This window comes from Arvicanthis niloticus, chromosome 6 (assembly GCF_011762505.2).
Source record: "Arvicanthis niloticus isolate mArvNil1 chromosome 6, mArvNil1.pat.X, whole genome shotgun sequence".
In the NCBI taxonomy this organism is placed as follows: domain Eukaryota; kingdom Metazoa; phylum Chordata; class Mammalia; order Rodentia; family Muridae; genus Arvicanthis; species Arvicanthis niloticus.
Window position 1 is genome coordinate 54,168,059 of NC_047663.1, and position 27,944 is coordinate 54,196,002.

Below are 27,944 nucleotides of genomic sequence, written 5' to 3' on the forward strand. Positions count from 1 at the left end.
AGTTTGCTTATCCAATAAGACAGTGGAAACATACAGAAGGCAGATAGATGCTGGAGCTAGACAGGTCCACACCTGCAGTCCTAGCATGTTGGTAGGTTGAAGCTGGAGGGCTGCAAGGTGAACAGCCCACATAGGGAACACCACGGCTCATAAAGAAAGTGTAAGATGGCAGTGGGAACCTTGGTGCGCTGCTTGGGCTCTGGGGCTGATTCACAGACAGGCCTGAAGACAAATGAGATCTGTGTAATTTAATTTAAAGGGCTGAGTGGAGGACATGGATAAGACATCCTTCCCTAAAAAAAAAGAGAACATTTGCCAAGAAGCCATGGGACGTTCGAAATGTTAGGCACGCTTAAGCTACAAATAAACTGCCAGTGCACAGCAAAAGGCATAAATAATTCAGGCCACATTCTTTGACCAGAGTGCAATAAAAGTAGGTATTAGTAATGAAATATAAACACACAAGGCTCCCAACCTTCAAACTTCCAGGTAATTGGAAACTTAAGAAAAGGCCCTTTTACGGACTGTCAGGCTAAAACAGACCTTAAGATCATAATTACACCTCATTTAGGAAAGAGTAAGGAAGGCTATGTCAAAGTGAACGGTTAAAACCTGCATTATAGTTTGAGGAGAATTCATAGCCTCAATTATTCTATTACCAATCCAAAGAGACAAAATTAAATGGACTAAACATTGTCCTCTAAAGATTGTGGAAAAAATTAAATGACCAACAAAATAAACCAAGAAAAACAGGAGGCAGGGCCAGGGAGGGAAATTAGCATTGAGAGATGAGAATGACATTGGCAACCTAGAAGTGGCACTCTCTATTTCTCCTCCTCTCCCATGTGTGTGCCATTGTGCGTGTATGCATGTGCATGAGTGTGTCTGGGGTGTGGTGGTGGGAATTGCAACAGCCATAAGAAAAGGAGATGAAGTGGCTTAATTTGAGGGTGACCCCAAATACTTAGACTGAGGAATCAGAACACTCAAGCACAGAAAACACGGGCAAGATTTTTTTTTTTAATGCAAGAGCACATGACTTCTAATCATAGACTTAATAAAATCCAAACCTTCCATAAGATTCAAATTATCAAAATGATTTCAAGAACACTTGAAATGGGAGGGGAAGCAGAAGGAGAAGAAGGGCAAGAGGAAGGAGGAAGAAGGGGAGGAAAATGGGGGAGATATGGGGGAAGAGGAGAGGGACAAGGAGAGGGGGAGAAGGAGGAAGAGAAGGAGAAGGAGGCCTTTACAAAGTGAACCTCCATTAAAAGGCACCAGGCCCAAACAGTTTCACAAGATAAACTTGTTAAAGCTCCAAAGAAATAGCAAGCCACAAGTTATTCTGAGACCTAGAATCATGTGTCCCTCAGTCTGTATACTCTGACCACTTTCTACCCCCAGAGGCAAATCATAGCTCAGTCTGGTGATGAAATAAAGCATGCTCTCTCTGAGCAGGTAGCCATACTACGCTCTTTGACATCACTGAGTCCTTAGAAGCCAGGTTATTTTCCAGCAATTTGAGGGCAGAGGTTGCCCTTCTGACCCCCACTCACTCCCTTCCCAGAAATCACTAGGCATGCTATAAGCTGCATCCTGTCACCTACCCCCGGCTCCCCCTGGCTCTCAGCCATGCCAGGAGCCAGCTAATGCCCAGGCATCCTGCCTTTAATCCAGCCTCTTGTTCTTTCTTCATTTCTAGTCTGTCAGCTGTTGGCTAATTACTGCTCATGTCAAAACAATTACTGGGAAGAAAAACTAATTTTCCATTCAACCATTTCTCCCCACACAGCAGTTCCCTTCTGACCCTGTGGTGTTACGTGTCTCTCTACTCCAGGCAAACACATTCAGAAAGCTTACCAGTGCAAATGAGAACAGTTGAAAGCCCTTGAGACCCCAGGGCCCTTGCCTATGAGCACCCCATCCTCTGTGCTCCTAAATCACCAACCACTGGCCACAGCATAAATGGAGCCCACGTAGGGATTTGCTGGGCCCCCAGCCTCTGAGGGGGAAGTTGGTCAAGGCTTCCTCACTCAGCCACAACGTGCATAGAGCAGGATGGGGACAAAAGCATGAAACTCTCAACTCAGGGGTTTCTATGACTTAAAAAGGGGAATGAAAAGCTTCAACCGGTTGGTAACTGTAGTAACTTCAAAAATAAATATAAACACGGGTACCCACACATGACCTTCCCCTCATGGCCAGTCAGACCGTGTTTGGGAGATAAACAATGAGAAAAGGAGAAAGATACTTTGATAAAGTGGAGACTGAGGTTGATGAGCAGAGTCGGGTGGCAGCAGCGAGGGAGGGAACAGAAAAACACGGAGAGACTAAGCATCAAAGCCAGTGGTCCCCGCCACTTGGAATTCACCCTCCCAAGAGCTCTTCCATCTCTTTTCAGCCCCACGTCCTGTTATTAAAAGGTCCTTCCCAAGCCTCAGCCTCCCAGGTTTCTATTGCCCAAGAAAACAAAAGGACAGAGGATTAGCCCTGGACACCCTTATGCAACCTCTCAGGCTGTGACCTAACTTTCAATCTCGATGGAATGAGCATAGGAATTTATCTTCTGGGTAAGAAAGCTGGGAGCCCCAAGGCTCATTGTTGTAGAAATCTGTCCATCAATTCTTCCTGCCTTCCCTCCCTCACATCCATCCATCCATTTACCTAATCATCCATCTATCCATCCTTCTACTTATCCATCCATCATCCATCCATCCCTCTATCCCTATATTAAACACAGTAGTCATCATGATGTTTTCCTAGCTGTGATAGAACACTTTTGAGGGGGTTCTTATGTATGCTATAGATATCATGGGCAGCACTGTCCAGTACTCCTACACAGCGCGCGCACACACACACACACACACAAACACACACACACACACACACACACATACACACACACACACACACACACACACACACAGAGACTCATCTAGGGCAATGATGTAGACTACTATGGAGTTCACTTTTGAGAACACAACTCTAACTGCAGGAGACACTAGAGTGGGCTCTGAGGCCAGCACCCTGCTTATAAGTGGTCACAGCTCTGCCTCCTTTCAGTCCCAGCATGCCTTACAGGTGCCTCTTCAACTCTCTTAGGCCATTCAGAAGAGTAGTTTTACAAGAATGACCTTTTGTTCTAGAAACCTCTGTCTGGCCAGTTGTTCCTTACTGCATGTCTTGGCTGTCTAGGATGTAGATTGAGTTCCCAGAGATGAAGTTCATGGTGCATTTTCTCCTATGGCTATGATGTGGTGAAAGCCTAGGACAATATGGTGGGAACCAGCTTCTTCAAACACCAGGATCACAGGTTCTAAAGGCTTTGCAGCCCCATTTCAACAAGGAGCACCATGCTCTCCTCCCCTGATGACAACAGGGAGGTCTGATTTAGGTTGTGGAGCAGACTTTCAGCCTGACTACTTGCTAGTCTGTGTTGTATGAGAGCTCCCTGACCTAGGGCTGAGCTCCAGGGCTTTGGCTTGGGTCTGCAAGGGTCTCTGCTCAGGGCAGACATAACTGCCTGCTGCATATTCTCCAGGCTCACTTCTTCTCAGGCCTCTTCCAAATCCTGGCAGGTCCTAGGAAATCCTGGGCATTTCCCCTATACCTGGATCCCCTTGGGCTTCCAAAAAACTTAAAGATGACACCTAACTTGATCCAATCCCTAAGGCTGGCAAATTCTGTCCCTAACCCCTATTCTCCCAAACACTCTCACCTATGCCCTACCAGGGCAACTTGGTAAATGGTAGGTGTTCCAGTCTTTAAGAAAAACAGCAGCTCAGTGTACACCCCAGGTACAGAGGCTCGGGCAGAAGATACCTCAGTACAGTTGCTCTGTTAATGCACCAATCACTGGCTGCAGGTGGGTTTTAAACCAAATTTAAATAAAATAAAAATGTGGCAGGGCTTTAGGAAAGCATGTTAGACCAAAAAAAAAAAAAAAAAAAAAAAAAAGTATATCCAAGGAAAACTTATGAAGTCCATGTGAACTCTGACATTTAGTTAAGAGTGACAGTTGAGGCTCACTTCCTCATTCCATCAAATGGACTCCGCCTGTGGGAGACACTCACAGGGGAAACTGAGTCTAGGCTCTACAGGGCAGTCTGAGACTGTAGCTCAGTGGTAGAGGGCTTGCCTCGCATACGTGGGTCCCATGTCCAATGCTACCATCCCCTTCCCCAAAAATGAATTTGAAAAGAAAGGGTGTACAGGGACTTGCTCTGCTGTTTTTTTCCTACTTGTTTACAAGCATAAAATTGTTCCAAAAGATTTTTAAAGTTATTAAATTAAAGTAAGTTAAAATTTTAGTTTCTCAGACATACTAGTCACTTGAGAGGCACAAATGGCCATTGGCCTCAGTACTGAGCATGTGATACAGGCCATGTTCACTGTCCCCACATGCTCTATAGAGGGGACAGCATTGCTCTCTGTTGTCCTTTATCCTACAAGCGACTCAGGGATGATACTCAGAGAACACACTGCCTTTACTGGGTTTTTCTCTCCTGTGCCTGATACTATTTCTCTCTCCACAAACCAATGCTTCCACAATGTGTGCTAAATCAGCCCAGAGAGGGACTCTGATGTTACCAGCAGTTACTGAAAGGCTCTCAGGAGTTCTGTTGTGGTTTGAATGGCTTTTCATTTAGAAAGCCTGGCAGCAGGCAACCCTAGTAAAGCCACTGAATCCACAGAGCCTCATGATTCTGGTGACATTAAAAGAGGCAAAGTGGGCCAGGTCCCTGGCTCAGTAATCACTGTAAATATCACCCAAGATTTAAAAAGAAGAATGTGTTCCGAGGGCTCAGGTTTATATGTAGACCTCTCTTCCCCAGCTGAGAAACTGGCTGGTTTTGCTAATAGCGAGAGGAGTGAACCAGCCTTATCCCATGGAAGGCAGGAGGGCCCCTGGAATTAAAACTGAGCTTCTCCACTCCTACGCCTCCACCTCCGGGCAGCTTGGTGAAGTTAATCTGTGGTTTCCCAACATTGTCCAGTGTCCCATGTTTTTCTTCAGGAGGGACCAGAGGGATGTCTGTGGTCTGTGGTCTGTGGTCAGGAAATGCGACTGGGTTTTCTACACTGCCCTTCACAGACACACACAGGCACACACACATGCATGCACACAGACAAGACATACACAGACACAGACACAAACACATACACACAGAGACACATAGACACACACAGACATACACAGACATAGACACAGAGACACACACACAGAGACATAGACACAGACATAGACACAGAGATACACACAGACACACACAGACATAGACACAGAGATACACACACAGGCGTACACACAGATACATACACACAGATACACAGAGATGCACACAGAGACATACACACAGCCATAGACAGACAGACAGACAGACAGACAGACAGACACACACACACACACACACACACACACACAATGTAAAACCTCACTACTCCTAACAGAGAGCTGAATGTTAGTGCAGTCTGGCAGTTGTTTTCTCCTCTCCACCCCCACAGGCAACATGAGACCCAGTGTGTTCCTTTCTCAGCTTACCTGGCTTAGCAGACCCTGTCCCCAGCTCCCTCCTGTCTGGACCACTGACCCCTCCCTCAGCTGACCCATTTCTGTTCTCAAGTCCACTCATGAGACTGAGCTGTTGCTGCCTGAGCACCTCTGACCTGGCTGTTCCTGGCTAGAGTCATTGCCTCTCCCACCCCTCCCTAACCCTCCCTTCTCACTGTCCTCAAATCTTGTCCTAAATGTCACTTCTTCGCCGAGGTCTTCTGATTCCCCAGCCACTGTCACAGTGCCCCACTTTCACTCCCTGTCAGAGTGTGCAGGGATTGCCTGACCTATTTCCTTTGTGCTTGTTTGTCCAAGTGCCCCAGGATGTCTGTTCCCGGGAGTGGGAAACAGTGGCATACTTCGGGATAAAGATGGTTGACAGGGTCCACGAGATGGCTTAGCCAGTAAATGTACTTGCTGGGCAAGCTGACAATGTAAGGGGAAGGAAAGAACCAACTCCCCAAAGTTGTTCTCTGAACCTCTGCTGTTGTGGCACACACACTGGCACACTGGCACTCATACATCACACACACACACACACACACACACACACACACACACACACACACACACACACACAGTAATAATAAAGAAAAATTTAAAATTAAAGAAATTAATACACTGCAGCAGTGACTTTCACAGAACCAAACAAAACAGAAAGCACTGAGACCTAGCCCTGTTGCATCTTCATGACAGAAGGTTACATCCTCAAGAGCCCAAGGATTTGGTGCATCTCCGAAGCAACCTTAGGTTCTTGCTGTGTCTGTTTTTCTTCCCACAATAATCAATCACTGTGAAACTCAATGAGAAAAGAGCTAGGGGTCAAAACCTTGTGGTCCCCTACAGAGAAACAGAGTGGTCACCACTTCATTCTTTATTGACTTGACTTAGATTTGAACATAAGGAGAGAAGACAATAGCATATGCAAGACCCTGCTCTCACTGGAATGGTCCATGAAGATGGAGAGTTGATGAAGAGAAGATGGAAGACAGAGGGAGGATGGAGAAAGGATGGGGAGGATGGAAGAGGGATAGAGGATGGATGCAGGAAGGGAGGAAAGTAGATGGAAGGAAGATGGTGGGAAGATAGAGAGTTAGGGGGGGATGGAGGGTGAGAACAGAGTGTGGGGGTGGGGATACAGGATGGGTGAAAGTCCGTGAAGGGAGGATGGTTAAATGGAGGATGGAGGAGGGTGGAAAGGGGGAGGATGATGGGGAACAGGGTGGGTGAAGGGAAGATGATGGGATTGGGGGGGTGAGATGGATAGAGGAAGAATGATGGCTGTTCGGGGGCAGAGAATTATCCTAGTTAGCTTTAATTGTCATTTTGACGCAGCCTAGAGTCACCTGAGAGGGAAGCCTCAACTGAGGAGCTGTATAGATCAGATTGGCTTGATTAATAATCGGTGCAGGACAGCCGAGCCCACTGTGGGAGACACCATCCTAGGCGGGTGGTCCAAGGCTGTGTAAGAAAGCCAGCTAATCATGAGCCAGTAAGCAAGCCAGCAAACAGCGTTCCCCCAAGGTTCCCGCCCTGACTTCCCTCAGAGATAGGCTGTGACCTATAAGCTGAAATAACCCCTTTGCTCCCTTGAATTACTTTTGATCGGAGTGTTTTCTTACAGCAACAGGATGAAATTAGAACAGGTGTATGGTGGGGTGGGAGGTGGAGAGTGGATGTAGAGACGATGGTAGGAGGGAGGGTGGAGGGCCGGTGGACTGCTGAGGTATCTTTATGCTCCACAGTTAACATGATTAAGATCATGAAGCCAGGCCAGGGCCTCTCATGGTCACCCTCTGGGCTACTAATGTATGACTGATGAGTAAGAGGCCTGCTGGCAGAAGCAGCATGGCCAAGACCCCAAGGAAATAAGTAATAATCTCACAAATTACAGACTGCCACTGATAGAGTAGACACACTTGGACTTTAAATAAAGGAAAAGAGGGCTCACATTCAGTTGGGATACAGTCGTCAGCATGTGATACAGCTGATGTGCCCCACACTGAAATGGATGTGAAACCAAAGAAGGTAAGTCATTCTTCCCTGTCCTCAAGGGTCATGCATGGCCCAGAGACCCCTGAACGACCAAGATCCCTGCTGTGAGCAGTACTGGATGGACGTTCTGTACCTCAGAACAGTTTCTGAACTCTCATTGCAGTCCTGGAAGCCCAGGAGTCTTTGCTGTGGTCCTCTTCTGTGCCCTTTGGAACAAGAGCCCTGGAGTCTTCCTAGAAGACACCCATGAGTGCCTTTCCCTGTGATAGTCTTAGAGCCTACCCAATGCCCCCTGGAAGAAAAAGCCTCTCAGAGTTGAGATCGGACATGCTGGTAAGTTCATGGCATGCTGTGAATGAACACAGTGGGAGTCCCTGTGAAATGTGTGGGTGCATCAGGTGACTTTTAGAACAGGGTGTGTCCACCAAGCCTCCAAAGACAGCACACCATTAAGCTCCTTTGCTAGAGAGCTGGCTGTGCAGGACTCTATGGTCTTAGACTCGGGAAATGCCATGCTAAGCCACTGAGGGGTGGGCAGCCACTGCCCAGGTCCCTCTGACCCTCTTCCCTATCTCCCAACCCTTCTTAACCCCCTAGAGGCCTGGCACACTTGAAGCTGGGCCATGAAGTGCTCTTGACATGCTTCTAGGTGATGGAGGGTCTGTGACTCCCAGGCCTCTGCAGAGGTTCAAGTCAACTTCACCCAGTGCTCTATCCCCCGCACGTGACAGCACAGGACTATGATAAGCCTGTGTGTGCTGAGTAGTCTCTGAAGAGGTAACTAATGACTGTGAATTCATGCATCAAGGAAGCCAGGCTCTGTGTGGAGATGCAGAGACCAGAACACTAGGAGACATCCAGGCCCTACCCTTAGTACATCATGGGAGGAGAGCCTCAACAGAGAGAAGAACTTGGAATGCATTAAGGCCACACACACTGATACAGATTGAGAGATGGAGGGCCCCAAACAGAGTAGTCAGGGAAGAGTGCCTAGAAGAGGGGAACACAGAGAAATAATAAACTGTTGTTTCCCCCTGTTGCCAAGCTCCATAATCCTCTTCATAACATCTAAGAACTAGAACCAGTATAGGTGCATATATCTCAAACAGTGCCATTCAGCTGCCTCTACAGATAACACACAACCTAATAAGCAAGCTCATTTTCTTTCCAGAATATTCTTTTTAAAAAATTCCCCTGTAAAACTCAACCTCCTTTTAGCTTCTGCTCCTCAATGCTGATGAAAGCCATGTGGAGCTGTTCTGCCCTGTATCTAGAAAGATCTCTGATCCCTGACTTCTCCCAGCCAGATCTCATCCTAAGCATCTCAGTAGCCAAGAGCCTTAGGTTCCCAGAGCTGCAGCTGGTCCTGCCTAGGCATGACCACTATGTTGGGAAGCAGGCTATAGAGACATGGTCTGGACCATCTCCAGGTCTGGTTTACAACATACCACAGCAGGTTTCAGGATCCAGGACCCACAATCTCAGCTTTCCAGTGAAAGTGGGTATACAGTCCTCCCACTTATCCCAAGCTGCTGAGTGGCTCTTACCTGTTGGAGGCAGAGAGCTCCTGTGAGGGCCAGGGCTGGCTGAAATCCCAGGAGAACTGCTGGGACGTTCCCAGGTGGTCTCTGTCAAAGGAAAAACAAGATCAGCTTGAGAGTGCCGTGATGGAACCCAAGTGTCACAGAGCAGAGTGAGCCAGAGACAGTCACCTTCCTTAGCAGAAGGACACCAAAGGACACTGTCTTTCCTTACCTCAGTCCCACAGGAGTGTGCTTCTTGCCTATGCCCCTTACTCCCCAACCTCACCCCACTTAAGGGCATCCCTTAGCCAAGGCCCTTCTCTTCATGGTGGACCAGAGGATATAGCTTCCAGCTAGAATCTTCTACCCTCCCCTTCATTCCTCTCTACTCCTGTCCTAGGGCTCCCATCTCTAGTCTCAGAATCCCCAGCTGCACACTGGACATTTCTTCTCAAAGCCTATGGTAACCTCAAACCCCAGTGCTCAGAGCCAAGAACCTTGATCTATAGGAAGATGGTCCTTGGCCAAAGGGTGAGCCCCAGGCTCCTCAGACTCTGCTGCTCTGTCCTTAGTTCAGTTGTTTTCGGTTGTTTGTTTTTGCTTTTAGCGTCACAATCTTATCATATAGCCAGGGTGACTTGTGATTCTCCTACCTCAGCCTCTGAAGTGCAGATGACAGTCATGTGGCCCCCACGCATAGCCTGTTCTAAGTCTTGGTTGAACTACAGTTTTGAGTGGTCTTCCTGGTCATCTCTCCCGAGACTCATCTACACAGGCTGATCAGAAATTAACCAACATCCCAGCTCTATTCCTGTCTCCCAGAGCTTAGGGCTAAGAGCAGACTTGCCACATTATTTGATGGTGAAAATAATAATGTTCTTTAGTCAGGTGTGGTGTCCCACATCTGTAATCCCTACACCAGGAAAGCTGAAGCAGGAGAACGAAGAGTTTAAAGCCAGGGTTTGGCAAGATGGCTTAGCAGGAAAAGGTGCTTGCTGGCAACCTGACTTTGATCCCTGGAACCCACAAGGTAGATGAAAAGAGCTCATGCACGGAAGCACGCAAGCATGCATGCACACATGCAAGCAAGTATGTAAGCATGCAAGCAAGCACATAAGCACACAAGCATGTAAGCACGCATGCACGCAAGCAGGCAAGTAGGCAAGCATGCAAGGACGCACACAATCATGCACACACGTACATGATGTAATAAAACAAATTTTTAAAATTTGGGCCACAGACTGAATTCAAGCCCATCATGAACAATTTAGTGAGACTCTGTCTGGATACAAACAAATAAAACCCTCTCTCACTATACACACTTTGAGAATGTCACGAAGAAACAAGCATTACCCATAATCCCACCCTCAGAGGTTGATGTTCCCTGCAGTTTGGTATATATGTGTCCGTTTCTTTTTGTTATTTGAGGGGATCTTTTGGTAGGCTTTTTTTGAGGGTCTTGCCTAGCCTCAGACTTGTAGTGAGCCTTCTGTCTCAGTCTCCAGAGTGCCAGGATTGTAGATGTAAGCCGCTGCACGCCATGGCTGCTGACTGCATTTGTCTTGGAGAGAGAGCGTGACTTTCCTGGACTCTCTCTAACTCTCCATGTGACTCTCTTTTCGGATCATTCTGGGATTGCTGGAAAGCCCAGGCGTTCAGCTCCATGACAGCAGCAAGTGAAAGGGTCCGCACCTCAACTCTGCCTCTGGTGACCAGTACAGTCTGAACCAATTCCTCAGGCACTCACAGACTCAGTTTCCCCTTCTCCAAAGCAAACTGTACAACAGCAACAGTATCAGCACTCAAAGGAGGTGCTGCCATATTGTCACACTTCAGACACATATTGTCACACTTCAGACACATATTGTTACACTTCAGAAACATATTGTCACACTTCAGACACATATTGTCATACTTCATACTTCATATTGTCATACTTCATACTTCATATTGTCATATTTCATACTTCATATTGTCATACTTCATACTTCATATTGTCATACTTCATACTTCATATTGTCACACTTCAGACACATATTGTCACATTTCAGACACATATTGTCACACTTCAGACACATATTGTCATACTTCATACTTCATATTGTCATACTTCAGACACAAGGTTATTTTTTTTAAAACAGAATATGGATGGCTATAATATAAAAGCTTCCAATAAAAACTATCACTGAAAAGTTAATTGTTTCTGAAGACGAAAACATAAATAACTCCCTTTTGGTTCCTTCCCCTGACTGGGAATCTAACTTGGATAGATTCCTCCCTCTGCTTCCGCCTCAACTTCTGTGTTTTAGGAAGCATGAATGGAGGACTCTGGGGAGTTGATTAAACAGGGTAACATGATCCCTTCCTGCTTAAAGGGAGAGGAGGCACAGGAGTGGAGAAGGCCAGCTCAGGAGATATCCTTGACAAACAGAGGTGAGGTTAGCAGGAGGACTCATGCTTAGTGTGGGAGGCTCTGGTTTGCATCCCCAGCCACAAACAAGGGGAAGCTTCCTTAGGAAGTAGACACACCTCTAACCGAGCTCCTCAGTACGGAAGTCTCTCCTCCCACCTGCCTGGGGTCAGCTTGCTTGGAGGTCAAACTGCAGCATCAACAGGGGTCAGCCCTGGCTTTCCTCTTTAGCCCTGGCCTCCCCGCCTCCCCAACTGAAGATCCAAAAGCAGAAACCATCTGCTCCACTTTCCCTTATCAAACTAGTTGGGGGCCTGAGATGCCCCTCCAGTCCGCGGGTCACTGGTCTTTGTAACCTTCCTGCCCCCTGGCTCTGCCATCTGTGTCCCAGCCCCAGAGCTAGTAGACTGCTGGCCCCAGAACCTGCCTCTTGTCTTAAGTTGCTCTTTCCCAATCAGATACAAACATGACAGATGACAATCCCATCCTCCCAGGAAGCTGCAGCAGTGTCCTGTCCTCGTCTGTCTGTCTAGACAGCATTCTTGGCAGGTCCAGTTAGCCTGGTGATATCTGAACATGCCTTGACTGTTCCCTGCCTGTTCTCATACTTGGAAATCACCATCTTATGTAAAGTGCCTCCTCTTCCATGCAGGCTTCCAAGATTGCTTTCTTTTTCTAAAAAAAAAAAAAAAAAAAAAAAAAAGGCTTCCTGCAGCTCCTAACCAATGAATTCCTCTCAGGATGCTGGCTCACCCAAGGTGATGCTCGAGGTGGGCAGGAGATGGAGGGGCACATGCAAATGTTAGTGTGGTGGACTCAAAAGTCTGAGTAAAAATTCTGAGGTGTCCCCTCCCCCAGCTCAGGGCTCTACGTAAGGCTCCAGAAGGCTTTTGGTATCACAGTACTGCTTGCTTGCTATCTTCCCTAGGGTTCCTTCCCACCACCCTCCCTGCTGACCCTTCTGCACAGGCATCTGCCTCAAATTTGTCTGAGAACTTGAGCCAGGGCCCAGCACACATATTCTAGCCCTTGGATGGTCACAGGTTTTCACCTTGACATCTGTGCTTTGTCCTTTAGCACAGTAGCCCTGCCTGGTTCACCCCTCACGAATGGCTCCTCGTCAGCCAACAGGGCTGGACATTGTGACAGTACATGGGCAACCCCCACCTGGTGTGCGCCTCAGCTACCTAGGGATAAACAGACTCCCATTCCACCAAGCTCAGGGAAGGTCCCCAGAGAACCGTGTCCCATTTGTTTGCGCTGCTGACTCCGTTCCTTTGGTGGCTGAGGCTACTGACCTTATTTTAGAAGGAGGAGCACCTCACACACTCGTATCTCCAGCTGATGTACAGATTCTGCTATTTCATTTTCTGGCCACCACAGGATCCTACTTCCTGCCCTCATCCATCTATTCTTCCTGGTACCTGCTAACCACAGCTGCTAACAAGCAGGGAGAAATAAAGGCGCGGCCTGAGGAGTTGTGCTCAGCCTCACCTCTAAGCAGGAGGAGACAAGGTAGAGCTTGAACAGCTGTGGGCCCTGCTGGCTGCCTTCAAGGAAGGCCGTGAGGACAGGAGTTGCAAGCCCATGGGGTTCGCATATCAAATACCCTGAATAACAGATATTTGCATTCTGATTCATAACAGTGGCAAAATTACAGTTATGAAGTTGCAATGAAATAATTTTATGGATGGAGTTCACTATAACATGACGAACTGAACTAAGATGTTGCAGCATTTGTGAGACTGAGAACCAATGGGCTAGGGTACCTTGTAGCTCAGGAGGCTATTGAGAGTGTCTTGAAACCTACAGAGAGAAGTTGGCCTGCAGGTAGGTACTTGCTCTCCAAGAAGTTCCTGATCAAGTCCTCTGTCCTTCTGGTAACTCTCTGACCCCTGTAAATGCTTCATCCTTCTACTTCAGCTGGGATTCTGTAGAAGCAGGGCCTCTGACTGAAGCCACAGCCCACCGTGTCTCCTGGCCTTGGCTAGATCTGACCTATGTAAGACCTGAGGACAACTGCAAGCCTGGAGCAGTAAAGGAACAGAGCCAGAGTATCTGGAGAGGCCTGGGCATCTGGAAAGAACACTGGGGCTCTGGTAGAAGAAGGATCACACCAACGGCAGGGCCATAGCAGGTGACACCACCCAGAGAGAGGAAGCCATTTCCAGGTCTGCAAAGAAGACCCTATAACCTGCTTACAGTGACCAGGCTCCCTGACCTAGTCCAAGCAAGACCAAAGGGATGGTTGGGAGACCCAAGAGCCAGATCCAGGCTCTTCTGAATTCTCTGGGCTTCCATTGCTAGGACCTTGAGTTGCTCCAAGGTGACTGTAGTCAGGAGGGTCAGGGACACTGTATAAGTTGCAGTGAGGTCAGAATGAAAGGAATGAGCCATTCCCCAGGGACCCTTTTCCCATCCAACACTGACAGAGAGCAGCTCCCACAGAGCACACTCTTTTAATGGCAACCACTGACTTTGGACCTTGTCCACTGAAACCAGGGCAGCCAGACATATGTAGACAACTGGCCATGGGCGAAGCCAGCCCAGGGAGCGAGTTTACTCCTGACCTGTGCCAACAGCCATGAATGCTGTTCCCTCACAGTGGCTTACAGGGCCTTGCCCTCAGAGAACAAGATTTAGAAGAGAGCGCAATTGAAAAGCTGAATGCTATGCTAAATTCAGCTCTCAAAGTACAATACAATACTTCTTTATATACAATAATCCATTTTAAATTTAATACAATAATGCTTAAACAATTAACATTTAATACATTAATACAATAATGATTAAACAATTAAGATAGTGAGTGAGGTGGAAGCTATTAATTTGACATAGTGGACTCTAGGCTTTTGGACCCCCTTGCTAAGATTAAGCCTGCCTGCATTGGAGCACACGCCTCCACTGGGGAAGCCACAGGTACTTCTGGACCTCTCCACTGGTCCTGAGTATTTGCTATGAGTCCATCGGCAAGCCTTTGTGTCTTTAAGTAGTCTTCACCCTTTCTTCCAGTGGCTTAGCTCATCGTTAGGCCCTGTGGTGGCTTTGTTCTTCCCTCAAAGGCCTTAGGTTAATAGACAGCAGGACCCAGCTTCGAAGTCCTCTTCTGCCTGTCTCTATTCCCTTTTCTTTCTTTAGTAGATCCCCTACCCCGGGACAAGATCCCATGTAGCCCAGGTTGGCCATGTAGCCAAGGGTGCCATTGAATTTCTGATCATCCTGCCTCTACCTCCTGAATGCTGAGATTTATTGGTATGTTCCACCACGATCAATTTATGTAGTGCTGGGGCCCAACCCAAGCACTGTACCAACTGAGCTTCCTCCCAACCCCCTTTCAGTGCTTCTTGCATTCTCTCTGCCCCTTATTTAGTGGTGGTCCCAGCAGCATGTGACCAGGCTTAGGCATATGGCAGCCCTAAGATCTCCTTTTCTAGCCCCTGGCCCTCCCTAGTCAGGAGTAGTTTCCCCCAAGTTGCCCAGCTCCTTGGTATTCCCCAGCACCAGGACTGTAAGTCATCCAAGGAGAGCTGTAGGTGCCCCAGTGCTCTGACCCAGGACATCTTCTGTTCACTGAGTGTCACATGCTGGATCTGCAGTCACTGCTTCCCTCCATGCAATGTGTGCTTGCAGCCCCAGGGTATGAGCCCAGCTCACTTTCCCTCAGAAACCAGCAATAATTCCAATCTCTCTCCCTGCATCTAAGTATTCTGGACCCGTAGCTATTCAATATCTTCTAGTTGGAGTCTCTGGCTTCATAACGCCCCATGGCCTCTTAAAATGGAATGAGCTTTAAGCTCCAACCCCAGTCTCTAAGCAGGAGAGAACTTCCTTTTTTTTAGACAGCTGCCTGTGCCTGGAGACATCTAATAGTGTGGTATCAAAAGCCAAAGTCTCCCAACTGATACACACACACACACACACATCATATATTATATAATATGCATTATATATTTATAATTATATAATACACATTACATATTATATTATATATTAATAATCATATAATATGTAATATATAATATCACATATTATATACCACATATTACATATTATATTATACATTACATATTACATGTTATATTATATATCATATATCATATCTCATATCTCATATATTATATATGGTGTGTGTAAATTTGCATTAGTGAAAATTATTCCTACAGGGCTGTTGGGAGGAAGTTGTGCCAAGAGACACATTATCTTAGGCTTAGTGTTGGTTCATCATAAAGATAATAAAGCAAGGGGACCAGGGAAGTGGGTAAAGCATTCACTTGTAAGCATGAAAACTGGAGTTCAGATCCCTAGGGCCCTGTAAGATGCCAGGTAGGCATAGCATCCTGCCTGCAATTTCAGCCTCAGGGTGAAGATGGGATCCACACTGGAAGATGGCTGGTAAAACCAGTCACATCAGCCAGCTCTGGGTTTGATTGAAGGACCCTGCCTCAGTGAATAAGGTAGAAGAGAAATGATTCCCAACCTTGATGCTGGGCTTCCACATGCATGCCCATATACAAGTGTACCCTTCCACACACATATGCCCAAATGTATGGAAACATGCATATAAACATATGTACACACATACACATCCGAAGAAAGAAAAAGCAAAAGGAAACAGTGGGGGAGGATAGATGATATTATTAGAAAGTCACTATTGTGTTAACAGGTGCCTGTGATGGCTAATCCTTAGTGTCAACGTGACTGGGCTAATACATGCCTACAGGATCTGTGAAGCACACGTCTGAACATGCTTGTGAAGTTGTTTTCAGTGAGGATTAGATCATGAGGCCTCTGACTTAGTGAATGGCTTAATCCATTGATGAATTCATGATGTTCTTGGGAGGCAGTAGCAGGCAAGATGTGTGTGTGCACATGTGCGTGTGCATGTGCATGTGATACTTGGATGAAGTAGGTCACTGATATGCGTGTGTCTTTTGTGGGTGTACCTTATCCTGCCCCCTCCCTGTGTTTCCTTCATCTGCTTCCTGTTGTTGATCATGCTATAAGCTGCCCTGCCATGAGATACAAATACTTCTGCCACCATGAGTCAAAACAAATCTTTCCTCCACTATGTTAGTACAAAAATCAAGGAAAACCTCCTGAGAAAGGGATGTTTAAAGAAAGACATGGAAGAGGTTTATTAGGTATCTATTGCATGCCTCTGAATACTCCAAAATTGGCATCTGAAAACATGGTCTGTTATTGTCTCACATGGTTTCAGAAGGTCAGAACTTAGAAGTGGGTTTAGCATGGTGGCTCTAGTGCAGGAACTCCCAGGAATTGTTAGGTGAAGCCGTGGCATCAGAAGCCAAAAAAATCAAAAACCAAAGACCAAAAAAACAAAACATTGCTACTGAGATATGTATAATAAAATGGCAGCTAACTCACCCCAGAGCAAGCAAGCCAAGAGAGAGCAAGACAGAAGCCACATGTCTGGTATAGGCTAATCCCATAACTCATACTCCATCATGACTGCCTGGTCCTATCTACCACTTTTGATAGAGTCTAGGAAAGGCAGGGACATGAGTAACGGGAGGTGGGTGCACTGGGAGCCATCTTGGAAGTCACTTACCATGATTGGGAAGAAACCAGCCTTGCACTTATCTGAGGGAAGAGAATTCCAGGCCCAAGAAGCAAGAAGCAAGAAGCAAGAAGCAAGAAGCAAGAAGCAAGAAGCAAGAAGCAAGAAGCAAGAAGCAAGAAGCAAGAAGCAAGAAGCAAGAAGCAAGAAGCAAGAAGCAAGAAGCAAGAAGCAAGAAGCAAGAAGCAAGAAGCAAGAAGCAAGAAGCAAGAAGCAGCAAGAAGTGAGAAGCGAGAAGCAGCAAGAAGCAAGAAGCAAGAAGCAAGAAGCAAGAAGCAAGAAGCAAGAAGAAGCAAGAAGCAAGAAGGTCCTGAGACAAAAAAAAAAACATGCCTGCCATCTCCTAAGAGCGGCAAGAAGGATGGAATGGCTGAATAGGACATGATGGGCAGGGGCAGGGTGGGGAGGATAAGGTCAGATGCAATAGGGATGGGTTAGCTCAGTATGGGAAATCATTCCTAAAGTATGGTCCCTACGGGCCTGGAACATCAGCATCAACAGAAATGTATTAGGAATGCAGTTCCTAGGCCCTGTCCTAGATCTGCTGAGCTTGAACTGAATGTCAGGTACCTGCATCATACACCTTCTGGGGGATTCCATTGTCTGTCCTGGATCTTAGTAATCATTGCAAGGATGCTGGCTTTTATTCTGAATGGCGTGCTTTGAGCAATGAAGCAACATGATCTGACAACCACCTCTGAGATAGTCTCTTGGACTGGGCCACCACATGCCCTCTGCTGTCTCTCTCTATTCAGCCTGCTACTCCTAGAGAGATTGAGACAATTCTGGGCTCCTCCCCAGCAACCTCTGAAGGAATACTAGAAATAGGGTGTCAACAGCAAAAGTGCAGTAGAGACCACCCCTGGACCTTGGCAGATAGCCATGGTGGCACCAGCTTTGACATCAACGTGAGGGTACCACTGAGATCGTGGGTGTCTCTCTCAGCCAAAGTCAGGGGAATCAGAATATCTAAGAGAGGCTGTCCCCATAACCTTAGCTGCAGGACTGGCCTCTTCCATGAATAGTTCTCGTGAAGGTGTACAAATCATTCCTGAATTGTCCAATGGTAACTCAATAAAGAAACTATTCTTGGGTTGCTTCACTCTGATTGCTCCTGTGCCAGCCAGTGCTCAGCAAAGCAGGTGTGAGGTCTGTTAGCAGGAACAGACCCTTAGCAAATAGAACAACACAAATGCTTCTCTCTATTGTCATCCCACTGGTCCCTTCCTGGAAAGAACTGCAGGACCAGCCCTGCTAAATGGTGAGCCATGTCCCAGGGATGTTTGAGAGAAGTGTGTATGCTTCCATCTGTTGGGGACTTGGTACTTCCAAATGAATCCAAGAGGGTGCACAGAGCTCTGCGGTTTCTGACCTACAATGAGCTTCAGGGTACCCTGCTCCCTCCCAGCTACCAAACCTCTGTCTCACCATACCCCACCTCTGTTTTCATCTCTTCATAAAACACAGCTCCCAGAGAAAGAGGTGAGAAAGCATTCTTCTTACCACACCAGGAATAAAGATGAGCTGTGACATTTCCTTCAGCATGAGTGAGCTGATGGCGTATCCTTTAGTGAGCCCAAAATGTTTTTTGGCGATCCCCACTTCCCTCTGCCCTGCAGTTCACAAGGTCTTTGTAACAACTCCGAGAATCTCTGGGGAGGGAGAGCTGCTCTTACAGAAGACAGAGGTTGAGGGCAATAGTTGGGTTACTCAGAGACTCATTTCTGGCTCCACACATCCAGCTCTGAACTGTCCGAGGCTGCACAATGGTTGGAGATGGGTAGGACCTGCAGACCTACCCAAACCCCAAGAGACCCTTAGAGCACGTAATGGGGACTTGGCTCTCCTCTTGGGTAGAGGGTAGTGATGGTTGACCTCAGTGTGGGAAAAGCATGTCTTGCCACTAAGCCAACAGGTGTGTGTAGCCAACTGGCAGTTCACAGCTATTAGGCACTGAGTTGCCCTTGGCAAAACTGGAGGCAGATGCCGAGAAGAAAATCTTACAGTTCCAAGCCTGATGTTCCCAATCCAGAGCCTAAATGCTGTACCCAGTGCTCTTGGCTCATTTCTTGAGGCCAGTTTTGCATTAAAATCTCCAGGGCCATTTGTCTGAAATGCTGATTTCTAGGCTCTGAGCCTGAGGATTAGGTTTAGTCGGTGGAAATAGAACCCAGAAATGATTGTTTTTATTTGGCAAACTCGGTGATGAGTCAGCTATGGGGAAAACCCAGGAAGCCCATTGTAAAATCATCATGGAATCCCATCACTGGCAGTTCTGGACAAGCCCCACAGGACATGTCAGACTTAGAATCAGGTACGATACATGCTAGCAATACATGGTAATTTAGGGAACTCCCAAATGCTCACTATATCCATTTTAATCTTCTAAAACTACCAAGGTCATAGTATCTGTCCTCAGAGAGCCCCTGTCTTTGTGAAGCTTGGCTATCTGTCCTAGGGCCCAAGAACACTTTACCAATCTGGAGCAGAGTACTGAGAACTCATAGCAAGCCCGAGTCTTCAGTCTGTCCTACAACAGTTGGGCATGAAGAATGAGAAGGTGAGGACTGCAGGGTGAAGAATGTTCCAGTGACCAGGCTGAGACAACATAGAGGGTCAGGACTACAGAGGCAGGGGGATACTCTCATTCTAACTGGGTGGAGTCTCTGTGACCTGCTGGTTCAGCCAGTGGGCTGCTTGACCACTGTTGTCCAGTTTTTCTGAACACTAGATAAGGACATGAAGAACTGCTGGAGCAGCTGGGTGAACGACTTTCCTCCTTCCTTGACTATACACCTGCTTTCCCATCCCTCCCACCACGGATGCAATCTGAGAGCCAAGACTCAATTAGTTCAGCCTGTGTCCTACACAGAGTGGAGCAGGTCATCAGGAAATGTTTAATGAATGAACAAAGACTCAGTTCAACACAACCATTACAACTCAGTCCAGAAACATGGCTAGTAGCTGATACAAAAATGATAGGCCTTCTTGTATGTATAGGTAGAAAGATATGGAGAAAGAACAAGACAGAGCCAGAGAACACACGGAACAAGTCACTTTCTTCTCAGTATGTGAATTACAAAAAGTTACAGCCCTACTTCAAAAGCACCAGGGGCTGGGATGTAGCTCAGTGGTACAGTGCTTGCCTTCCATCAACTCAATGACCAGCATGTTAAGTGAATAAATAAATAAATAAATAAATAAATAGGAAAGGGCATATATGGATAGTTTACAGAAAAATACAGTCAATTATATTGATCAGTAAATAAGAAAACCTATTAATCTCCCTCGAAATCAGAGAAACATAAACCAGACTAACAAACATCATATTTTTATTCATGGGATTGATCTGGTCCTTCTAGGGTGACCACTCTTAATGAAGATCTAGAGAAGCAGGGTAGAGAGGGGGCTGACTCTCCTGGACAGACTACAGGTGACTGCCAAACTTCCTTTTAACTGGACAACAAGTTCTAGGTGTGCCATCAAATAATTGAGATTTTTTTCTTTAGTATTTGTTGCTAGAGTAGAAAAGTCCCAGAGAATAGGCCCAAGTGTTCACCTACTGGGGAGTAATTATACATGGACAGAATGGCATCCCCCTGGGAGAGCATGGAAGGCTTGTGTGGAAAGTATATTGCTATGCACACACAAAAGTCATCACCTTCATGAGAAGGAAAAGTATGTGCTGCTTTATGTACAGAAATTGCTGACAGAACACCCTTAAAGCATATCCTGAAAATGGAACCTAAGTAAAACACTTATTTTCACAGTTCACCCCACTACAAACAACAGCACCCCGCTTTTGTGCATGCGTTTACTCACTATGGCTTCCTTTACCTAAGGCCACCCATGGCCCAAAAATGTTAAATAGAAAACTCCAGGAATAAACCATAGGTTTAAAACTGCACATTGTGTTAAGGAGCACAATGCAAGCTCACACGATACCATTTAGCTCACTCAGGGCTGACTGGCTCCTTTCCCCAGAGGATCCACACCGTATGTACAACCCATGCACTAATGATCAAGGGTCATAAGATCATGGTGCACCTGTCTAAGTTACTCTCATTTTGTTCCGCAGCTTCCCCGAAGTTCATGGGGAGTGATTCTAGAATTTCCAGTATGCTCGGGAGAAGCTGTGAAGTGCTTTCTTGAAGTGCACAGGTGAAATATTTGGGTGGGGTGGAAATCTTCACTGGATTGGCACAGAAATAAAGACAACAGGGAATGGAAAGGACTACAGACCCATGCAGACAGAACCAGCTCACCACAGAGTCCACAGGTGCTTTCCAGGGCAGTGGCAAGAGCTAGTTGGCAAATGCTGTCTCAATAGCAGGCAAAATAGAAAGCTATTTATCATACATCTTTTGAAATTAATTTCCATGTGGATCAAAATTTGTAAGTGTGGGGGAAATAATCTGGAAGTGATGGAAAGCATTTCAGAGCCCAAAAGACCCAGAAGAAGTATCCCTGTATTTTGTAAAGGTAAATACCCTTTACAGTATAGCATCAAAGAGGGGAAATCATAAAAGCTGACTAATCCATATGTAAAAAGTAAGTTAAAATATGGTAATCAGGGCAGCAGAGAGGGCTCAGTGGTTAAGATGTTTGCTCTACAAGCAAGAAGACCAGAGTTTGGACCCTCAGAACTTACATAAATGCCAGGTGGGCATGACAGCTTGCCTGTAGTCCCAGATCAGAAGGTGAAGTCATGGGATTCCCTAGAGTAAGTTCTGGGTTTGGCTGGGAGACCTTGCCTTAAAGTACAAGGTTAAAGAATGGCCAAGAAATAGTCCTGACTCAACCTAGGGCCTCTGTATGCACATGCACCCACATTCATGCTCATCTTTACACACGTGTGTTCAAACACATGCATATACACATGCCCATTGTACATAAGTATGAAATAGAAGAAGAAAAATCACCATCAGAAATATACAACATCACGAAAGTTAAATGGAGACCTTTCTTTAAGAACTCCCATGATGCCTCATGCCTGCAGGCCCAGATCTTGAAGGATGATTCAGGTTGGGGTCTTGAGTATAAACCCGGAGTGGGCTACACAGCCAGACCCTGTCTTAAATAAATAATAAATAAATAATCTAAGTAAACTCTCATAGATCATCAGTGTTGCTCCTAGGACCAGCTAAGAGTCCCACAAAGTGGAATCTGGAATAATTACCTTCTACTGCTGGTCCTTTCTAAATGACTCTAGAGGAATGAGAGGCAAACTCAGAGAGAAATAGAGGGTATGCAGCTCCCCAAGGTCTTAGGCATGGAGACTGATTTTTCTAGTCCTCTCTGCATCTCAAAGCCTCTGCCCTTCTTAAATGCCTCCATAAGTAGCTTTCTAGTCCTAGACCAAATCAGCCCAAGGGCAGACACAAGCCACACCACCCTGTGCATAGTCAACCCATCCAGAGGTATCCGATTGGATCTGGGATATTCTCCCATGACCCTGTCTCAGGCAGGATGTCCCTGACTTCTCCACTCAAAATCATACGGCTCAACTGCTCCAAAACCCCTCCTCTCCTACAGAGGCATTGTCTCCTTACACAATACCTTACCGAGTTGTTTGTTTTCTGAGAAACACAGCATTTACTAACGTTAGCTGCTCTACCTTGCTAATCCTCGTGTAGAGACTTTCCAGTAAAAGGTGTGACGTTATGTTTATAAATAATGCTCAAAACTGCTGAGAGTGTTGCTCTTCACAGGAAAGAGGAGACTGTCAGAAAGAACTAAAATTAGTTTGGGAACCAGAAATAATTAACAGTCTCTCCTAGGCGCAGCTGAACAGGTGCTTGCAAACACACTGGGTTCTGAATAAGGCTGTCCAGCAGACGTGCTGCGGGCCCTGAGCTCCTCTGAGAGCACAGGACCTTCCCAATCCTAACTAGTGCTTCAAAGGGTACAGAAATTCCCAGCCAAAAACCTATTCTCACACTCTTTTCTAATATCAAGAAAAGGTACTGGGGACAGAGAAGACCCAGCATGCTGATGGAATGGAAGACTCTAGAGCCGAATGCAGAAAGAGTCCTCAGGAAACAGCCAAAACAGATCCAAAACCCTCTCTATAAAGAGGTCAGAAAAGCCTGTCCACCCAGCCAAATGTTGTGCAGGGGGAGTCAGGAACAAGAGCCTCAGGCGGAGCTTCTCAAAGCTCAGAGTACCCCAGGATGGCCAGGAACTCCTTCCAAGAGTCTGAGCATCAGGCTTGATCCCCCAGCTTGTGGTTCTCATCTCAGCTTGTGGTTCTCAGCTCTGTCCTTTGAAGCCTGAGGATCTGAATGGTAAATTCCCAGGCACTTCTGTGCCAGAGCCAGGGACGAACACTGTCCTACTAAGCTGCAGCTGCTGCAGCTGCTGCCTGCAGCCAGGTGTTACACACGGTCCACTCAAAAGTAACAAGGCAGAATGAAAACACTCCAGGAAGTACTCCTAACTGGATGGGTCCACTGTTTACCCCACTCCCACCTCTGCTCATGGCAGCACGGCTGACAAATCTAGAAACTTCTTTTCCCTTCCGGGAGCTTGTCTAGAGCCACTGCAGATGGCCCTGCGCTCGCCATATTGCCAAAGCCTTCCCTATTACATGGCTACCACCAAAACCAAGCCAGGCTGTCCTGAAGCCATGAAAGTAGCATTGTCTTACCTTTCCACCGTGAAGGTTGAGGGCCAGCAAAATGGCTCAACAGGTAAGGCAGCTGGTTGCTATACTGACCTAAGTTCAATCCCCAGGGTAGAAAGAGAGAACTGCCTATTGTAAGTTGCCCTCTGACCTCCATATGTGTACTGTGGTATGCTTGCTCATGTACACACACACATACACACACACACACACACAAACACACATACACACATGCATGTAGGAATACATTCAACACACAAATGTAAACAAAATACTCTGGAGGCAAAGGCAGATGGATCTCTGTGAGTTCGATACGGAGAGAGTTATAGGACACTCAGGGCTACACAGAGAAACTGTGTCTCAAAACCCCAAAAAACCACACAAACACCCCCCCCCCCAAAAAAAAGAAGGTTAGGAAAGTCTTAAAATGTGCTCAGGCTGATGTGTGAGATGCACAGGTGGAGCTATCTTTACACACACACACACACACACACACACACACACACACACACACACACACACTGGAGGGGCCCTGGGCTGTTCCATGTAAGCTGTGAATGGGTGTTAGAGCAGACATGTGAAGAGCTGAGCACCAGTGTGAAAGTGTTGGAGTTACAAGGCCAAATAAGAAAATGAAGCTTTTGTGATGGAAATTGAAAGGCTAAAGAGACATAGCCAAGCAACCCACCCATCAACAGCAAGCAGAGGACTGACCAAGCTGGCCAAAAAGAAGTATGAGCCCAACAGGGAAGATTCTCTGAGGGTATAAAAGAGAAACCAGCCAGGTCCACAAACAGGCAGATCAAAGCAGCCTGAGGTTTGCACGGCCATCACCAGGACCTCCCCAAGGAACCCCAAGCCATTTACTAAAGAGTTAAAGTCGAGACAGTTTCAGAAGAGGCAGCCTCCACTCCCAGGACACTGAGCTTACAGTCCGTCCAGCATTCCTCATGGTTACAGGAGTTCCTTCTTCTGGGGACAGTGATCTCTGAGCATGCAGACAGGCAGATGGCAAAAGGACAGGAGCTTCAGTCAACAGCCACCATGCAAGACTTTGGTCATTATCTAGCCAAGGAGGATGAGGCCCATGAGGGTCTCAGTGACCCTCTCTGCGTGGCTCAGCCCACTGCTCACAGGGAGTAGGCATACAATAAACATGGGCTTCTTGCATGACTAACTTCTCACCCGGTTTTCTGCCTCCCACACCTCTTGGAAGAGCATTCTACTTTGGAATCCAACTCAGATTGAAAGAACAAAAAGCAGTTACCCCACTCCTAGATCTGCTTCCAACAATAAGGATCCCATGGAGGGGGAATTGTGCCAGCTTTACATACAGAGGCACACTCATTCGCAGTTGTGCGTGATAAACACTTTAAGCTTGACATTCTTGGTTTCACAGGATTTTTTTTTTTTTTTTTAAGCTTGAAGGGACCTTCCGAAGTGTACTCAGGCAGGAAAGGAGATCAAGACACCAGGAAAATTCCCTTGAACAACTCATGGACTTCAGGAAGCCCTCCTCATAGTCATTTGCATGGCGTTCGCCCACTCCACCCTGGCAAGAAGCCTTCAGATGGCTAATTAGAGCTGGCCACAGAGACAGCATTGAGCAGACGCTTGTTGCTAGATAACCAAGTCATGCCGTCCTTGCCCACTCACGTATCCGCAGAGAACCCGCAGATAATGGCATTTCACTGATCCCACGGCACCTTGCCTTCAAAACGTCTACCTTGTTTCAAACAGCTTCTCTCTGCTGTCCTCTGTGGGCCTTCTTACAGCCATAGGCTTTCAAAGGGCTCACCAGCCCTTTGGTCCCACAAGTCCCAGCTTGGCCATGCTCCATCCACACTAACATGCCAGATGTTTGAGAAAACAGCAGGTGAAAGGCAGGGTACAGATAAGTCAGAAGGTCCCTTTGCTACTAAGGTTCCATTTCTCTCACATTTCTTCGTCTTCTCTTTCCTGGTCCTCCTCATCGACACCTATTTTCAAGTGCATTGGTAAATAGTATCTGGACTTTATGTAAGTTGGTGTTTCTGACTCTCTTTTTCCTCTCTCTCTCTCTCTCTCTCTCTCTCTCTCTCTCTCTCTCTCTCTCTCTCTCTCTGTGTGTGTGTGTGTGTTTGTGTGTATGTATGTACTTGCCTATTTACACATACACACCACACATAGAGGTCAGAGGGAAGCTTATGGGAGTTGGTTCTCTCCTTTCATCACGTAGGTCCCAAGAATCAAACTCAAGTCAGCAGGCTTGGCGGCAAATGCTTTCCCTGTTAAGCCATCTTGCTGGCCCATGATCTTTAATACTTGACACAAACCCACGAGGCTCTGTCTAAACACCGGGCCCAAACTTGAGCATCCACAGATTGGATGTGAAAATAGACACATGAAGCCCAGCTGGGCAGAGAACTACCTAAGAAAACATGCTGAGCCCCATCTATCTCTGTTAGGGCAGAGCTACACCTTATGGAATTTTGAGAGAAGAAGGGATCCAAATGTTTATGAATGTCCTTTTGAGCTTCCATAGTCAGAACTGGACATTTTCACACACTGTGTACATGGTGCTTCTCAGGCAGCATCAAGCTTAAAGACCATCCAGAGTAGACATCTACTGTCTTCGTGGAATAATCCATCCAGATTTCAGAAGATCTGGCCCTGCCTGACTGTTACCTCCTCTGTCCCTTAGTCAACTGTGACAGGGTGATGCCACTTCCTTAAGAACTTAATCATAGACCAGCACTTTCCCAAATTTTGACCCACAATAGTGGTGTATACTTTCCAGAAACTATCTGGTGACTGAAATCATGCACACAGTGTCGAATGACTCAGTCTGGATTCTTTGCATTTCTGTCTCTTCAGTGTTGATCATCTCTCTGGCTCAGCAATGCTCTGACTTCTTCCAGTTCGCTGTAAAATGTATGATACAGTGCCACCAACCATTTTCACTCTAGAACTTATTTCTCCTATGAACCTGCATCTTGGCAAATCCTCCTCCCTCTGTCCCATCTCCCTCTACCTTCGAGACCTGAGACTATCATTACACTTTCTACATCTGTGAAACCAAATAGGTAGCTCCCTTGTGATGAGAACATGTTTATTCATTTTTCTCTGTCTAGCTTATTCCTGCATAATTCAGGGTGCTGTGATGGTTTCATTCATGTTGCTATGGTCATGTTACATGTGCCCAGTACCCTCCATCTTCTCCATCTTCCTTATGACCAAATAGTATTCTATTGCAACTATGCGCCATATTCTTTTTATCTATTCATCCACCCATGGGCACTTGGTTGGATTCTGTGCTGTGGCTGTTGTGAAGAATGCTTCAATAAACACACTGTGTCTGATACACCAACTTTTTTCCCCCTTGGCTGTATACCTTGTAGTGGGAATGTTAGATTAACACTTTAAAAGTCTGAACCCAAGCAAACATCCTTTTTTTATGGGCACGGCCTTATCCTGAACATTCCTTTCCTCTAGTGAATGCATGCCAGTCATATTGATGATTGTGAAAGATCTTGTCTTACCATATTGATGAGCTCTGCTAGGTTCTCAGACTGCTCACTCCTGACCCTGATAGACTACTGATCTCTGGAGTGTGACCAATGGGAAGGCACAGTACCACTTGCAGGCGTATACTTCCTAATCAAAACAGAGGCCTTGCTCAAAAACAAAACAAAACAAAACAAAACAAAACAAAACAAAACAAAACAAAACAAAACAAAACAAAACACCACCACCACCACCACCACCACCACCAAGCTTCCAAAGAGAGAAAAATGAAAAAAAGAAGCCTTGACTGCTCTTTAAGCCACTATGGTATATATAAATATAAACACACACACACACACACACACACACACATACACACACACACACACACACACACACACACACACACACACACACACACACACATCAGACTCCAAGTTCCTTGGACTTCATCTTGTCCACCTGCCAGGGTACTGGGCACAGGTAACAGTGAAAGCCAAATGTTCCTACCAGGAAATGCTGAGCTGCAAACAATAGCTATGGACTTAAAGGCTTTGAGATGATAGAAACTGTTAGGACTTCTGCCTACACTGACAAGAATAAACACTGCAAGCACACTCAGTCAGCTATGTCAGCGACCTCAGGACCATAAACAGTAGGCAGGTGAAGGGCCTCTCCTGGCAAGTTCTTACTCATTTGAAATCTTGTCACCGTAAAACTGAGTTATTTGTCTTCAGGCAGCTCTTTGGGAGTTTCTGCTTTAACTTCAATAG

The 27,944-nt window shown here is 46.5% G+C and overlaps 1 protein-coding gene across 11 annotated transcripts in view; it reads right to left on the bottom strand.

Annotated features, from left to right (window-relative positions):
- Gas7 (growth arrest specific 7) overlaps nucleotides 1-27,944 on the bottom strand; it is a 231,955-nt gene that overhangs the window by 48,921 nt on the left and 155,090 nt on the right. For all 11 annotated transcript variants that reach the window (XM_034506541.2, XM_076936587.1, XM_076936592.1 and 8 more), the window contains exon 3: nucleotides 9,097-9,177. In XM_034506541.2, the coding sequence (XP_034362432.1) occupies nucleotides 9,097-9,177 (81 nt within the window). The remainder of the gene's footprint in view (nucleotides 1-9,096; nucleotides 9,178-27,944) is intronic.